An 18,412-nucleotide genomic window follows, 5' to 3' on the forward strand; every position below is an offset into this window, starting at 1 on the left:
GGGGTCTCCCATCTGAACTGGCCTTTTTAAGAGTGAAAGGACAAGATAAGAAGCACGAAGTGGGAACATCACTTACTGTATAGGCTCATATAGGTATTTATGATTTTTAAGTGTATGACCACTGGCTTCTGACCCTAGTAGAATTTCCTTGGATATGAACAGAAAACACCACCATTGATTGTGTTAGTTTTTCAGAGCAGAACTGTGTTTCAGTGCACTCAGTCTTCATTATAAGATGAGATTCACTACATTACAATACAGCTTATGTTCCTAAAGAGATAGGTATTTAGACTGAAGTTTAATTACACTGGAAGCAACACCCTTTTTTAGCCTCATTCTAGCTTGAGGAAATTTTCACCTGAATATTCATATCTCTTTAAAGATCATTATTTGTGATTTTCTGAGGTATTATTTGTCTACCTTTTTGTAATAATTCTTTAAACAAGGCATAGATTTGCCTGCACATATGAACATAATATTAATTTTAAAACATAGAAAATCAGTTCCAATGCATAAGACTTAAACTAATTATTTTTGCCAGTTTGGTTTTGGGGGGTTTAACTCTGATATTATAAATATAGACTTCTACCAAGTCCTACAGCACTTAGATTGTTTCATTATACAGAGACTATTTGGCTGGTATTCCTTTAAAACCAAAGTAAGATGCATTTTTTGGCATGATGTTGAAGGAAGTCACAGGGGAGAAAACTAGCAACCCACAGATTCTGTCACTTAGTACAAAAACTGCAGTATTTATAATTCCCTACAATTGCCTGTTTCCTGAGCATTAATGTGCAAATGCTGAAAGCCAAGGGAACTATCTCATTTAAATATTTAACATAATTTATTTTAGCCCTGATAACCTACCACATGTTACTACTACTGTCAAAAATCCACACTGCTATTTGAAACGTAAATATAGACTCAGTCTTCAAATTTTTCATAAAAAAACACAGTTGAAACACCTCAGTAGAGTTTTTATCAGACACATTTAAATGAGTTGAATTTTTAAAGGCCTTGGCCATTAATGTCTTAAAGATGCAATAACATTAATTTGAAACTAGCACTTATTAATAAAGTTACATCATTATGATTGAAAACAAACAAATGTAAATACCTTTTTCTCATTTTAGAGGTAGGTACATTTCATTAATACCACTGCTACATAGTATAAGCAAAAGTATCACTTCTGTGGGTTTGATCACAAGGCATTAAGTACATGCTTAAATCTCTGCAGGAACAGAGCTCTTTCATGCCACATTGATAGCTATTTTATCGAACCAGGTTGTCAACCAGTTTCAAAGAAAGAGGGAATTTGGGAAAAAAAAAAGGTTAAAATTTAGGTCTTGCAGTTTTAGAAAGTTTTCATTAGTCTTAATCTGAACACTTTCTATTCAAGGACACATTTACACCATAATAAAACATGTAAAAAGCATTCCTTAGTTAAACCAATTCTTGCTGAGCTGTCTTCATGAATAACTTCATATGAAGACAAACTCTTCACAGATAAGCAAAAGGAGATACAGATGAAAGAACCAACAGGGAAGAAAGGAAAAGGAAATAAAACTAGGTATTAAGCAAAAAGATACTATTAATTAGCAGAGTAACAATGTGAGGAATGAGAGCAGTGCTGAGCCCAGATCACAACTCTGCAGCATAGTAGATGTGAACATGAATTTGATGTGAAACGTTCATAGAGGATAGTGATGAGAAAATGACACTGAAATGATGATGAATTAATTTATGCTTTGGAAACAGTATAGGAAATGAAAAAGAACTGAGGGAGATAAATTTGCCCCATGGACATGCCTAACATATAGTGGACAACAAAAATGAAACAATGAAAGGGTAACAAAATATAAAGTGTTTATCACAAACCTGATGAGAACAGACTTCCACTATAATACATTTCTGAAGAAGAGACATTTGCTGAATATGTTTTTAGAATATATGTTTTCAGTGATAGTGAACTTCTATTAATTTGAGACATACAGTGTGAAGTTTTCTTAAACATCTTGCATTCCTTTACACAATTTATAGTTTTATAAAGCTATATTATAAGTATTTAACACATCTCTTCAACTCAGTGAAAGGTTTACAATTTGTATTTAATTGTCACAGTCTACTAGCTCTACATTTTCATCATCTGTAGTCAGTCAACAGCACATACAATATACAAATACCCAGTATGTATGCTGGGTACTGACTTAAGTGTTTGAGATTCCATTTATAAACAGATAAAGTTCATAACAGTGATCTAGTTTATCTGCACTGTTCTGCTTTTCTTTATTGAGTTATATGACGTTCAGAAAGTATACTTGTCTATGTGGGTTAGGTCAGGATATCCATAGCTACATAACATCAGATGATTGTGGAAAGCTACAAAGCCATTTTTTTCTTACAGATAATATAGATAGATCAACAAGCAATAAGCTTACACTCGTAGAAGATGATTCTTCCTGTTATTCACATGTACTTTTTATACTACACCTCTGTGTTTTTCAAGGCAAAATCTGCCCCCAAATTTCCACATTAAAAGACTCTGTTTGCATCATTTCTACATTACCTTTCTTAAATTAAAAAAGCACTTAAGTATATGCCATTTTTTACCTAAAATTATATAAAAAAAAAATCAGACTTGACAAGACAAAGTAGTTGAAGAAATTATTCAGTCTCTGAGCCTCAAAGTAGAATGGTCACAGTATCTGACTACCAGAAATTAAAATATCAAACACACATTGATTTTTATGTTGTCAATTCCATTTGTTTTGTCACTTGTGAGAGAACTTCGCCATATTTAGGTAAAAGGAAGAAAGCTGACAACTAATGAACAGAGAACAAGCCATCCATTAATTGGGATAGGGCTCAGAAATCACCTTCAGAGTAGATACAGAAAATTCATCAACAATGTGTTTGTGGCACTGAACAAAACTTTCTGACAAGCAACAAGAAGCCCTTTTAAAGACAGACGTTTCTGCTTGCAGCTTAAAGATTAAAGTGGAACAAGTCCTGGCACTTCTAGATGGCAACATTCGTAGCTAGGAAAAGCTTATTCTTCCTGAAATGCAGTATAACAAGATGTCTGGGCTATATTACCTACTTACCTTCTAAAAAGTTTCCATCTTTAAGAAGAGAGGTAGCTGTTTAACTGAAGGAGGAGGAGCAATTTGGTTTAGTCCTATGTGTCAATCTACCAATTTCAGAAGCTTACAACATCACTTGTGTCCTCTAGGGTCCATAGTAACATGAATTGTCTTTATCCAAGTGCCTAGCAAATCATTGTCACATAGCAGCAGTCGACCTTTCTTTTCAATCTATGCACTTTTCAAGAGTTATAAATCAGTTGACTTTCAAGCTCGATGAGATGGCATATGCCCTGGTTTGAAGAACAGATGGAGGCTTGGGGGAAAATTGTTTCTGCAGGCTTGCTACAAGCAGCACTGCTCCATAAAAGTGAACCATTCGCACTAATTTCTCACATAAATTATACAGGCAGGGAGCACCAGCCCATTCAGCAGAAAATCTTTCATCTAGCTTTCAGAGGTCATTTAGCAAATTTAAATTAAAGTTATTTCTGATACATGGCTGGGTTTTCATTCCATACGCTTTCAAGAGATGGCAATTTACATCAAACAAAGGAATGGCTTTAATTGTGTATGCAGGGAAAAAGGAACAGTAAATTAACTGCCACAATATTACTGTTTTCTAGAATCCTGGGATAAGTTGTGACTATTAATTAGCCACAGAGGAATTAATAACTGAAATATGGCAGCTCTGTACTATAGGAATCAGGTAAATTGTCACTACTCTTTGCAAGGCCTGTTTTAGACTCCAGCTGAATACTAGTCCCCAGATTCAGCGTTGATGTTGTTAAATAAAGGAGGTCTCAGTCATTTCCAGGAAAACATTCTTTACTTTCTAAGGGAAACATATTATTCAGCTGTTAAGCAAACGTACATGTCATTTTTTAATAAATATGGTACTTTATCTGAGCATGGAGAAAAGAGACATTTCATTAAATTCTTAAATTATAAATATGAAAGAAATGGAAAAGACCAGAGGACTGTAAAAAACCTAACTCTAGAAAGAATTACAGTTTTGTGAGCCACAAGTGGTAAGAAAGAAGAGATTGCATTGAGTAACCTCTAATACATAATATGACATAATTCAGTGTTTCACCAGAAATATTAGTTTAAATGTACAAACTAAAAACAACCAATGAGAATGTTGATGAGTATTGAAACAGTTACTTTGAATTTTTATGGGATTTCATAAAAACATAGTGTTTTGCTACAGTGTTTTGAAATAGCATTTTGATAAGATTCTTTTTTAATCTCTAACATCACACATTTATTCTAAGACCTGCAAAGACACCTCCATTTCAGATGTGAAAAAGAACTTAACAGAAGAGAGTAAAGCCATGAATGATTTGTAGATTAGTATTAAGAAGTAGTGAGCCAACAGAAAAATATATATTAGAGAGCCATTGGCTATGTAAATTTTTAATTACGTTTTTAAGCATGCAGTTAATTGGTGCACTATTATTAAGAAATATTTTTCAACTTAAAATTAATTCTAGTATAGTGCTTTTGAAAAGCAAGATTTGAACAGACTGAATTTATTTGGAATTAATGTTACTTAGCGGTGGGATGAAATCAATATAGAAATTTCAAACTTGAGAAACCTATCTTTTCAACACTTTCTGTGACTATATGTATCACAGAATGGAAACTGGAAGCACCGAGAGTTACTCAACAACTTTAAAAATGTTGCCTTAATTGAAGGACATAAGCTTGGTACCCTATTTTAGTCTGTAAATGAAAGATTGTTAATCTTAGCTAACTCATAAAATGCTAGAGTCAATATAAATAGTGACTTTTGAAGAAGAAAACAACTACATACCTTTTGAATATAAATATAAAACTAACACATTACTAAATATAAATGTAATTAGATACAAACTAACACTTCTTAGATGTAAGAGAGGGATTTAAGTCTGCTGTTATCAAAAGGATGATCATAACTTCTATAACTTTGATAACTCAAGACATATTTTATAGCCGATCAGAAATGGATTCCTGTCAGCATTATCAAGGACTAAAAACTTAATAGATCAGTAGGAAAATTTATAATATCATAGGGAGAAAAAGGGACAAGAAAATGGATAATATTTATCTATGGCAATAAGGATCCTACTGTTATGCAGTCAGTAGGAATGTTGTTTTATTTGCTAGAAAAGATATTGCATTTGTTCTGTAGCTCTTCTGTATGATTTCAGGTCATAGAGTGGGTACAAGTGTAGTACATACATGATATTGCTTAAAAGATTTAAAGGAGTTTTCATTTAAATGAAAATCAGGTCATAGTCATTAAGGTGTGGCTATTTTTCAGTATTATGCATTTAAAAAAGGAAACTAGAACAGACATGTGATTGCAATTTTTAACAATCTCTAAGAAAAAAGTTGCATCCACATCAGCGAAGACAGCACTTTCGATAGTCATTAGCTGGGCACTAGTATCACAGTCACAAAGAACTGTGAATGGCATTTGTCTATACACAACTGTTTATGACCAGTATTTGCTTGTGCTTGCTTCAGTAAGCCATAGTATACAGATTACTAATAATTTCTGATTTAAGATAATGCAACAGAGCTATTGCTACATTTTTAGCTTAAAACCGAATAATTCTTTCTTGCTACCATGCCACATCCTAAGTTTGCTGTATTACTGTCTCCACAGAAAACTGTGGTTTTTACTGTCCTCTAAAAAATGAAATTACTATTTTCAGACTATTCTTTTACACTAAATCTGTTAATATAGTTGTTGGTTTTGTTTGGGGTTTTTTCCCAGAGGCAGCATTTAAAATTTGTTTCTCCAAGACTTTATTTCTTTACCTCAACTCATATTTCTAGTCTCTCTAAATTATTATGTATTATTTCTGGCTTAAGAAATTTTTGCTTTCAGTTGACTTCTCTTGAATCCACACTGCAATTTTCTGTTATACCAACACAATTGTATTGGAGACAGGCTTAAAAAGGATCACTGAAATGATTAAAAAAAAGGAGCTCTCTGGGGAAGATAAACAGAAGTCTATTGCAGAAGAAAACTCTGAACTATTTCGTAAAACATTAATGAAGACATTAAATAAAATAGAAACTAAAACCACTCTGTTCTGTACCCACTGTGCCTAAGCATGATACATGGCCACTCCTCTTTGTATATAATCTTGCAAAAAGCTTTCATTCTGCATGACAACACTTGTGGGGGATTTACAAGTTTTAAGAAAACCTCTCTCAACATCTTTTATTAAGAAGATATTAAACATAGTTTAACAAAGAATGGAAGCAGAAAAAATATCTGTATATCTGAAAATAAATCAAAAAATGAAAGTATTATTTTTCATAGGCAGTTTGTTCTATTTGCTTTCAGCTATCTGAGGCTGCAATTCCATGAGCAGCTGAACTAATCTAGCAGTTCACTGATGTCAAAAGAAAAAAAGTTTTGAGATCCTTCAACTCTCTCCCATTCTTCACTGTACTTCACCACTGTTTCTCTCTCCTTCACCAACACACAGCTTTAGCACTCATGGACTCTTTTCTGATCAAAGATCCCAGGACTGTGAACATGTTGCTGTTAATCGAGAAAAAAGACACATCCACTTTTTTCCCTGAGTTGGTGAGATAAATTTACTCACAGAGGGCTCTGATAAGCATCAGTGCCAGTGCCAAGTATGCCTTAGAAATGGAGAGCAGAAGAGGTGAAGAAAAGTTGGACCCTCCCCTTCTTATAGCAATAAGCTATTAAAACCCCTCAACTTCTAGAATTACATCTCACCTCTATAAATTGCAAGACATTAGTATAATAATGGGATCATTCTGTAGGGTAAATAAGCTCCCTCCAACTATTTTTAATTTGTTTTGGGATTTGAACTCTGGGAAGTGTTACCTAAGTTTATTTAATACTACATAGGGAACAATATACAGTGCTTATTCATGTGGTTTAATGGCAAGACATTACCACAAAAATGAAAAATGCCGAGACATTACTTGAGAGCTCTCCAACTGAAAACTTGTCTCCCTTCCAACTATATCAGTCGATATAAAAAGAATATATTTTTTCTTGCTTAAAATTTATCCCTCAAACTAGCAAAAAAGGTTGCACTTCCAGGAAAAGAAAACAAAATTTAAACCCCAGCTATTTTATGGAGAAAACCCCAAAACAAAGCATAACACCAAAACAAAAAAAAACCCCCAACCCAGCCCAACCCAACCCAAAAAAGATTTTTCTTGGTGCTGGGTATAGATACCAGGTTAATCATAGCAGCTCAGAATTTTATATAAACTAGTATACAACATGCTGATAAAACCAAATGAAGAATGAGAGATGCTAGTAAAAATTGCAGTTCTGTGGCATGTTCAGATTATTTGTAGTCCCTATTACCAAAAGCAACCTTCAATAATCTGCACAATGAAAAAGCGTATGCACAATCCAAATTCATGATGTGCAGGGAAGAACACTTTCTTTTACCGCTGCATCTAGTTTCTATCACCAAAGAGTAATTTTGCTACCATAGCTTATACTAGCCCCTGAAAAAAACAAGCTGTACAGAAGAGGGGATGAAGAGAAGTTAAAACGGTAAGAGTCACATCCTTAGTGAACATAGCTATTTTGGAAAAAAACATAAACCCCAAAAGATGGAAATCATGTTCATTTTGACATTTTGCTTGAGAAGTTTGCGTTTTTGAATTTGGTTTTCATTTCTCTGAAATTGCTAAAATTCTTTTGAAGAATAGAAGCTTTTTTTTCTTCTGCATGATGACTTTCATATTAACCTCACTCCCTAAAAAAATAATTTTTCAAACATTCTGATGGCTTTCTGTACTGTACAAAGAGACTGCATTTCAAACACATTCTTAATAATTCAGAAATACTTTCTCGGTTTTATCAACGTTCCTAGTCAAAGGTTTAATTGCATTCTGACCTTTTTTAATTCAGTAACGTATATTTAAAAATGGAAGTCCTTTTCAGACCTGAACTATGAGCTTTTATTATTCGTAGCTTGGTATGAGATTGTGCAAAAGAATATATTACTACATTTTGAAATAAAATTGTGATATATATAGGCTAAAAGAGAACTGCAGGATCCCACATATGTAGTCAAAGGGCTTATAAATATTTTAACACATTCTTTTCCTAAAAAGATCACTTTCTACTATTATCTAACTCCAAATTAACAACAATTTATGTTCCAAACTTTTATGTTTGTTACATATCAGAAACACATTTTCAAACCATACCATTATCATTCATTCTTTGTTAGTGGACAAAACCAAATGCTTCAAATTTGAAAAGACCCTTGAACATATGTTGAATAATTCAGCCATAGAAGTTGTTTATTTCTAGATCTCAAAAGCTACTGCTTTATCAAAAAATATGAGTATTATATATTTGCAGCAATTTTAAGGCACTAATATTGACACAGTTCTATTTAATGAGCATGAAAACAAACAAAGGATTTAAATTAGATACTAAAATATTACATTAAGTGTATGCCATTTAGCAAAGAAAGAATTCACTGACTGCTAGGAGATCCCCTGAATCAGGATGAAAAGTCTTGAATTCATTTTGTATGGATTATTTTACTTTAATTGTAATCAAAACCAGAAATTTGTGTAGTGAGTTACAAAGATGGTGGGTTTCTTTTCACAGATATAATTAACAAATCATTCTCTATATTCACTTTCTGAAAATTACAAAAGGACAGCTTTTCTCCAGTTTTGAAAACAAAGGTTAGGAACACCAAGACAGTCATGTCTTCTTCTTTTAGAAATAAACATGATTACAGCCTCTAACACCAGATAATTTTAGGCTGGTATTATCAGAGCTTTTAATTTTTTTTTTTTTTTTCCCTCTGGATGGTGTTCTTTAAAACCAGGTTCAATTTCCTGTTCTTATATGTAATATTGATGATTGATATGTTATAATCATATTTTATCTGTTCATATGTTTTCTTCCATTAGGTCAAAACAGGTTTATTTATTTGAACTTGCAATAATAGTAAAACTTACCAACCAGAATGTCAGTATTACAGGAATATTCAAACAGACGCCTTTCTAAACTTAAAGACTTAGTCTGAGAATTCACATAGAAGACACATCTTGCTATAATGATCTTGTAGTGATATCTAATTTGCTTTGATCCCTTTTTTAAGAAAAGGCACCAAGGTAAATACCATGGTTTATCTGCACAGTTAAATCTTGTCCATGCTTAGGATTAATTTGGAGTAAGAATGCCTCTTTCTAAATTTAGTGCATTTTGGAAATAATTAAGCTAAACAACAACAACAAAGTACTATTATTTCAGAATTAAAAATTCAACACATGCAGCTATTCAGAAATAGTTCTGAATAGTTCCTGAACTTTAAATTTATATCTTATCTAGTACTACAACCATAGTTATATGTAGCAAGCCCTCACAGGAAATTAGTCATGGGCTTGAAATTAGGGTTATGTGAATTAGGGTTATGTGGAACTGTTACAAAATCAAGGGTCTCTCGTGCATATTTTTTTGGTACATATTAACACAATTCATGGATATTAAAACATTTCAGATTCTTCTGTTCTGGCTGAAGATGACTGTATTCTGTCCACAGAATTACAATAAAGTGAACAAGAGTTCAAACTGTATTCAAAACAATATTTAATGTCTGACAATTATGGTTATTTTGTCTCATTTCAGTAATTATAAAAAAAAAAAACAACAAAACAAACAAAGAAACAAACAAACAAACAAAACCCTACAGTGTATTTTGTAGGAAAGAATAAAATCCTGTAGTGTTTTCCTTTGTCTGAACAAATCGTGTTTCTGAGACCCCCCTGCATTTTCTCTCATGCACCACTTGGTAGACAAACTAACAAGAGTGAAATGAACCATGATATACATTACATCTAAACAGAGCAAAAAACCCATCTCATAATAAAATGTTGATATTGTGCAATTATGGCAGGATTAAAATATCACTGTTACCATTTATTTCTTCTTTTTATCCTTCCACTACAATCATGATTCATGCAAATAAATATAGTTCAGCAAGATTTTATAGAACATTTTGCATAGACATGTTTCATCATAAAAATATTTTTTTCATTTTCGTGAATTTAAGCGGTATTGAGTAAAATATATTTCTAAAATAATTACTTATTTAATCAGATTTACAAATAAATATGATGAACTGATGAAAATTAGCCATGAGAAAACAAGTGAAAAATACAGACCTTACTTTATCTGTACCTTTAAATATTAGCTAATGATGAACAACATTCTCACCCTTTTGCAGCAGTGGGCACCCTCTAAGACTTTAGAAGCTATCAAAGGTAAAGTTTGAACTAGAAAACTCCTATTTGCTTGCTTCATCTACTTAAACTGCACAATAATCAATGATGGTTGCATGCCAAATTAAACAACAGTCTCAAGTAACTCTACTACCTCAGTATTGTTTTCTCGAGTGCTTGCCACAGAACTCAGTCTGGATTGATTTGTGACTACATCAAGCGGCATGGAATAAGGGAAATAAGATTGGACCCTGCCACGTGCTAATGTAAGAGTGGGATAGTCCGCTACTATGCTGCCTTCTTGCATGTATGCTTTAGTATTGATCATTTGTTTCTAAAGAAAGGATTAACAGCAATAGCAAAAGCAACTGTTGCATGACATCTCAGTCCTATATTGCACTAGCTACATGCCAATGTTTTCCTGTGGTAGGTGGACACTAGGGACACATTAGGTCTATAAGATTGCAAATTGTGTTAAGAAAAAAAAACGTGCTGGATCTTTGACTAGAGACTCTGCTATTGTGACTGTATTAAGGTAGTATGTTTTCAAACAATTCAAACTGTCAGATACAGGGAGCAAACACTTACTCTAGACATTCAGCTGTGGCTGGAAGGCTTGTAGATAGCAAGTTAGCAAGATGCCACAGAATCAGAGAATCATAGAGTATGTCAAGTTGGAAGGGACCCACAGGGATCATTGAGTCAAACTCCCTGCTCCTCGCAGGACTATCTAAAACTAAATCATATGACTAAGAGCATCGTCCAGATGCTCTTTGAACTCTGACAGGCTTGCTGCTGTGACTACTTCCCTGGGGAGCCTGTTCCAGTGACCGCCTGCCCTCTCAGTAAAGAACCTTTTCCCTCATGTCTCATCTGAACTTCCCCTGATGCAGCTTCATTCCATTTTCTCATGTCCTAAGTCAACTACGCAGTCACTAGCATCATCTAGTGGAATGCTAGTCCTTATGATGGAAATATATGCATCAAAGAGCAATTAAAATGAGGTAAATTGTCTGCACCTCTCAGTCTGATTTTGAAAAATTAAAAGTTATAATGCCTCAAGATAAAAACTAAACTCCAGATTTTTTGCAGTTGATTGCAAATCACCTTTGGGTCTTACCTGGTAATGAAAGGTTAGCATGCAGACTTATGTTGTAAGCTTGTGAATTTTAGAGCAGAAAGGACATTTCTAGGGTCGCCTAAAGAACAGTTGCACTGGAATCTCATTCTGATCATGGGTAAAGTTTTGTGGGATAGAGATTCCCTTTGCTGCAAGAACTATTAATTGTTCCCTGTGGTGATTCAACACTGCTATGGGCAACAAAATAGTAGCACAAATCTCTCTTCTATACTTCAATAAGCAAAAAAGCTACCTTAAAATCTAGTTACTAACAAATTATGTAGTACCACTTACCACACTATAGGTCTAATCCTGTTGGCTTTGTTAGGAGTACAATCAGCTATAAGATTGCAAAATCCCTCCTTTTTGTATTGAATTAACATAGCTATACATTTAAAATTGGTATCATGTTCTTGACATGAACAATTAAAAAAATTCTACAAATCTGACATATTTTGCTCATGCATATCATGTTCATTTTCTGTAACTATCACTGCTTCCAGCAAAATCTTATTTTAGTCCAATAAATAACACACATAAAAAAAGTAATTCATGATAACCAAAATAATTAAATAGTAGGAGCAGGTTAAAGATCAGCATTCATTTTTCAAATTAAATTTAAAAGTCTGCAGTAGTTACTTAGAAGATTGGCAAGTTTTACAAATAACATCACCAAGCCTTTTAGAAAGAAACACAGCCGCATTAGAATGGAGTCATTAGGCAATACATTTATTTTGAAGCCAATTAACCTTTTGTCAGAGAAATGTCGGAGCTGTAATGGTTTCAGCAGTGGAGGTCAGCCTGTAACAGAGGCACGTATGACAGCGATTACGCTGTCTGACATATGCTGTAGACTGAGACTACAGCTGTGGAATGAGAATCTGCCTTCGTTTGTATTCTGCTCTGCATTTTCAGGGAGCAGGCAATCTTGACCTATCCATTTAGGTAATTAAAGCTTCTATTTGGAAGTGTCCTGCAGGAAGGTGAAATGTGGGGGAGATAAATGGCTGCTGCTCACTGTATCCAGCCACTTCCATCATTTGATGGACTGCCTGAAACAGGCTGCATTGCCAGGTCCTCATAAAAATAGAGATGAATTGGGCAGGAGACAATTCTCTAAGGCAAAGCAACTCTGTCATCTTCCTTTTTGCAGCATATAATTTAATTGTTAGCCAAGGTAGACAGCTGACTGAGGGGCCTTTCTCTAATGGCTTCCCCACCATCTTCCATTTGCTAAGAAATTATTTCAGTTTACTTACTTACAAGCTAACTTTGTTTGACAATGAGAGATGTCATTCCAATAAGCTCAGCTGCTTGTCACAGCTGTGCCAGGACTTACCTTCCAGGCGATTTTGTTTCCTTTAGTATCATGCTCAAGGGCAATTGGGAAGTCTCCTCGCTCATAAAACTTGCGAAATGCTGTGGGCTTTGTTGGTCTTTCTTTAAATGCTCCTGCAACTGGGGGCCCTCTTACCTTAAAAAACAAAACCAAACAAAACAAAAAACCCCATAGTTCAGTGTAATATATTTTTAGAAAAAGCCTAATCCATATGTCTCAAAATAGATACGAAAGAAGAATAACATTGATCTCCCAAATGATAGTTTGCTTTCTTCTTTACATGTTATACCTCACTTCTTTGAAAGTACACTTTGGCAATGATCTACAGGTATCGTTAACTGTGGGGTTTTTGTTACCACTTTCAGATTGTCACATTAAAACTGTTTATATTTCAAAGTAGCTATCTCCATTACTGCAGCATTTTTAAGCAAGAATGAAACACCAAGAACATATTGACATTATGTAGCAGAAGTTGTTGGAAAATCAAACATTTCTCCTTTTCCTGTTTGTTTCTTTCTAGAAGTCACTTGACTTGATTTCCATGTAATGTAACTGTCCCCAACTTCCATTCATTGTATTTCCCTGGCCATTACCTGATCTCCTTCACCATATTGTTTCCTCAAATGCTATGGATCTGGCTTTCATATAACTTCCAGCCCTTCAGTATTGATGGCTGAAGCACTGGAAGAAATGAAGTCTCTCAGATCTCTCCTCTCTGCCTGTGAAAAAATTTGATTTAGCTCGACTTAGTTCCTTATCTGAGTTATTGCTGGTTAGCATATTGTGTAGCCTGAGTGCCTGAATGCCAGTCCAATTCCAAAATGCCACACTGGAACTTTTTTCTCAGCCAAACATAGTAGTAACAACAACTAACAATTGGCACTAAGATAACAGAATTTCGAGTACTTATACGAAATCTATTGTTTAAGCTAATTAACAACGCTAATCTCAAATGCTAGAAGAGACTATGAGAGCTAAACTAATCTCAAATGCCCTTGACAACTGATTCTTCCCTGAGAAACTCCTGCCTTTTTTTTGTTTTATAGCCATATATCTGGGACATGAACTTCCTACAATTCTCTGCGTATCTCTTTTGTCAAAAATGCCTTTATGACTTGCTACCTTTTATAACATAGAAAGTGTCATTTTCAGAAAAAGGTGAGAGCTTCAAGGATCATAAATCATACCCAATATTTTGTATTGTTCTATTTGTCTCTCTGTCTTCAGTGACCCTTAAGTTAGTTTCTAGCAGTACAGACATTCAGCTTTCCAGGGAACAGAATGCAAACATGTAACATCCTTTGTTTCATTTGTGCTATTCTGTAATTTAGCTGTGCTAACTACAGATCTAAAGCTGACTTGGCACTTTTTTCCTCCAAAGTATTTTGACATAATTTTCCACTGTCTGAGGTAAAGGGGTCCACTAGTGATACGCCTACACTCTACTACAAATTAAACTAGGGCTACTAAACTGTGACCTATTGTTGCATATTGGTGTCATTGATAGACCATGTCTAGTGAAAACAGATTTGATAATGCATAGCTGTAACTTTGTTTAGTAAACACATCTGCAGCAGCTGAGAGTAATACTCCAAGAAAAGTATTTCTAACCAATGTAAATAAATCTACACTTACTGTTCTGCAGAGGAACAATTTGTTCTGTGCCACTAGTATAAGTACTTTCACTTGTCTTTAATTTTTTTGGCATTTCAGGCAAGTCTATGAGTTGCTATTCGAGGCCCCTAGAAAAGCGTCTGTTCTTTTTGTATATTTTTCACACACAGGACCTTCACATGTCCTTTAAAACATTACTTTCTGAACAATATTAGGAGTCACTGTTCTATTAAATTTTAACTTAAATTATTGATAAAGAATATGTTATCTTGATTACATGACATATAATCTTAATTATTTCCTGCCAACTATCACCATTAGAGGTAACTAATGCAATCCCAAACTGCATCTTATCTGAAACCAAACATTTTCTTCTTCCCAACTTATGTTAGTAAATTTGCTATCAACCTTTTTCTACTGCACCTTGACAGATTTTCTAGAAAATATGTTTGTGTTAATTTGACGTCTTCCTATTCTTTATTCAAGAACAAAGAAACTAGAAGGACTAAAAGGATCTTATCAAATCCATTCTGTTGTGCATTATCCTTACTTCAGTGGTTAGAAACCACATCTTAAATAGTATGCCTACTCTGATCTGCCATCTCAAAAAAGATATGGTAGAATTAGAAAAGGTTCAGAGGAGAATAATGACTGAGGGTATGGAATGGCTTTCACAAGAAAAGAATAAACTGGGAAAATGATGACTAAGGAGAAATAAAATAAAGATCTATAAAATCGTGACTTCGTGGAGAGGATGAATAAGGACAGATTTTCCACCTCTCTTTCAGTAAAAGTATAGGGCATCAAAAAAATCTAGTCAGTGACAAGTTTGGAACAAACAAATGTGGTTATGTATTCATGCAGCAAGTAGTGGATTTATGGAACTCCTTGCCAAAAGTCAGTGTTGGAAATCCTAAAAGTTTCTGTACATTCAAGTTGTGACTGGAAAAGTTGACAAAAGAGAAATCCGTTCAGGTTTACTAAATCCACATTATCATTGATCAGAAATAAAATTAGTATTATCCTTTTTTTATGCAATACAGTCTGTCTGGTAGATCTCTTAGCATTACATTTAGTCTCTCATGGCCACATCACACTGGCATCTCATAGTTCTCCTTTGATTAACTGCCACAGCAACTATCTTTTCCAGTTGATGAGCTCTCTGTTAATAACAGAATTTCTTGTCATTAGTTTTAAGTGAATTATCTTGTACTTTGTACTACTATATTTAATTCTATTTCTATTACACCAGTTCTCAAGGGCTTCCACGTCCATCTGTGTGACATTGTGATCTTCATCTGTTTTAATAACAACTCCAAACATTATGTCAACTATAAATTTCATTATGCAATCCTATTTTTTTTTGTCAAGGTCACTAATGAAAATATTAAATAAGGCTAGCCCTAAAACCACCTCTTAAGAAATTCCATTAATAGCTTTCACCTATTATCATATCTCTCATTTCAACATTACATGTCATTATTGTCTCCACTTCAATATAGAGTTTCTTACCCATCTTACGCATCTCATAATTCTTGTACGGTATAACTAGCAAAGTAGTGTGTATAGCTAGAGAAGTAGCAGCATAACAAATGCTTGAAAATAGTCTAGAGAGAGAGTTGTTGTTTTTCCCTTTGTCTTAAGGATGTTTTTCTTGTCAGTTTGGTCTGTAACAGGCATGGAGACCTTTTAAATACCAGGAAGAGCAACTAACTCCAAAGCAATGAAATGATCTAGACAGGAATGAGCCTAAGATCTGCCTAGAACAAATAAATATCAACGATCAGGAAGAGAGTGGAACTGTCCCTGCATTGAAGAAACGGTACCTCGCATGATTGAAGAGTACTGTTGCTCTGCTTTAAGTTTATTACATGGAGACAATTTGTTCCTTTTGTTTGCATCTGAGAAAAGCAGATTACGAGACATTCACTAGAGTGGCTGCATTGAGCTAATACTGTTTACATTTTACAAATAGTTTCCTTTCCTTCCTATCTTTATGAGACCATCACTATCATATTTGGTATTCTGAACACTGTTCTCTAACTCAGACCTCTCTTTGGGTCATTCTAGCTATGCATCTTCAACAGTCTGCCTGAGGAAAAGAATATGTGTATGATTTACTTTTTCACTTTTTATAAATCCTATTCTATTTTGTATTATATATTTATTTTCCTATACTTAGATTTTAAGTAGCTCTTTCTGAGACCAGACTTCTTTTTGTTTTCTATTTGCAGACTATGCAAGGAATGCTAGTCACAGATTCAGGTTAATTGCTATAAAAAATTAATAAAAGAGCAATAATTAAATTCTGGAACAGAGTGTCCACAGTGAGAAGCTGTCTCAAAATCTTTAGGCCAGACAAGTTCTCCAGGAAACAAAGTCAACTTTACTTCTTTTTTGCTATTCATACAGAAGATATGTTTCTCCCAATAGAAAACTGTTCAACAGTCCTTCCTAACAGCTGAATGACCATTCTTAATAGCTCTTTTCCTCATGCAGATTTAGCACTTCTCCATGTATAATTCATTAGGACCTTCCTAGCTGTAATGTGACAGTTTCTGAAGACACATCTGGTCCAAAATTTCAGAATGTAGAAATCAAGAGGGGTAATACCTACTGATCCTGGTAACAGTTGAAAAAATCTGATTTACTGAGCTGCTTACATAAACTACGCTTTTCAGAATCTTACAGAAATGTTATGGCTTGAACTTTTAGGGTAAGACTAATATACTTTTAATGGCTCATGGGCAGCTGGTCACAAAGGGAGTTTCTAGAGGTTGGTATTGGATCTGATACTGTTCAACATCTTTATAAAGGATGTAGATGACAGAACTAAATGCTTGCTTACCAAGTGAGTGGATCATACCAAACTGGGAAGAGAGGTACTATACGCCAGAAGGAAGAGCCACCGTGCTGAGAGGTCTTCACAGACTAGCAGGCCGGGCCAACAAGATTTGCATATATGTAATGTCTTGCACATGAGATAATTGATAGAATAATCCCAAACAGCAGTACAAGCTGGGTGGCATCTGACTAGTTGGGGTGTAGCTTTGCTGAAAAGTACCTGGGGATTCTTGTGGACAGCACTAAACTTGGGCAAGCAGTGCCTTTGCAACAATGAAGGCAGAATGAGCCCTGGGTTGCATCAGTAAGGGTATAGTCAGCAGATCAAGGATATCCACTCTATTGACATTTATTAGGACACACTGCAATATTGTGTCCAGTCTAGTCCTCCCAGTTCATGACAGAAACTGAAAAAAAAGGGAGAAGGTCTAGCAGAGGACCATGAAGATCATTAGAGGTTTGAAGGTCTTGACAGAAGGTTCAAGAAACTTGATGTGTTCAGCCCAGAGAAGAGAAGGCTGAGGGAAGGATCTAATCACAGTCTTCCAATCCCTAACAGATAGAGAAGACGGAGGTGTTCTCTTCAGAAGGATGCACAGGACAAGAGACACCAGGTGCAAATTGCTTCAAGGGAAATTGTGTCTGGATACAAGAAAAGACTTCTTCACTGTCAGAAAAAATTAAACACTGGAATAGGTTGCCCAGAGAAGTGGTGGAATCTCCCTGAAAATATTCAAGATTTGGCTTGGCAGGGACCTTAAAAAAACCAAATCTAAGACCCAGCTTTCAACAGAAGACTGGACCAGATGATCTCCAGAGGTACCTCTCAGCTAAGGCTTCTCTGTGATTTTATGTTCCTAAGTAAAATATACAAAAAGAAATCACACAATGTTTTTCCTTGTGATAATGAGTTTTGCCTTTTTACATTTTATATTGTTACAATTACTGACTAAAAAGGTCATTCTGAAAGTATTCCGTTTATTGGAAAAACAGTAACAAATACTATCTTCAACCTAACAAAAATACTTCATTGCAACATAGCTAGAAAGATTAAGATTAGAGTTCCAGTTAATTAAAGGCTAATACTCATGATGGCAAAGTATATGAAGCAATAAACAGTTTCTGAGGTTCGTTAAATGCCAAAGAGAAGTTGAAGAGTTTGAT

General features: G+C 34.5%; 1 protein-coding gene across 5 annotated transcripts in view; it reads right to left on the reverse strand.

The window, feature by feature from the left end:
* PACRG (parkin coregulated) overlaps positions 1 to 18,412 on the reverse strand; it is a 257,202-nt gene that overhangs the window by 175,933 nt on the left and 62,857 nt on the right. For 4 of the 5 annotated variants that reach the window (XM_069786893.1, XM_069786892.1, XM_069786894.1 and 1 more), the window contains exon 3: positions 12,791 to 12,925. The exons of the other annotated variant lie outside the window; for it this stretch is intronic. In XM_069786893.1, coding sequence (XP_069642994.1) covers positions 12,791 to 12,925 — 135 coding nt within the window. The remainder of the gene's footprint in view (positions 1 to 12,790; positions 12,926 to 18,412) is intronic. 5 annotated transcript variants of the gene reach the window in all.

The sequence above is a fragment of the Haliaeetus albicilla genome, chromosome 7, assembly GCF_947461875.1.
Source record: "Haliaeetus albicilla chromosome 7, bHalAlb1.1, whole genome shotgun sequence".
NCBI lineage: Eukaryota > Metazoa > Chordata > Aves > Accipitriformes > Accipitridae > Haliaeetus > Haliaeetus albicilla.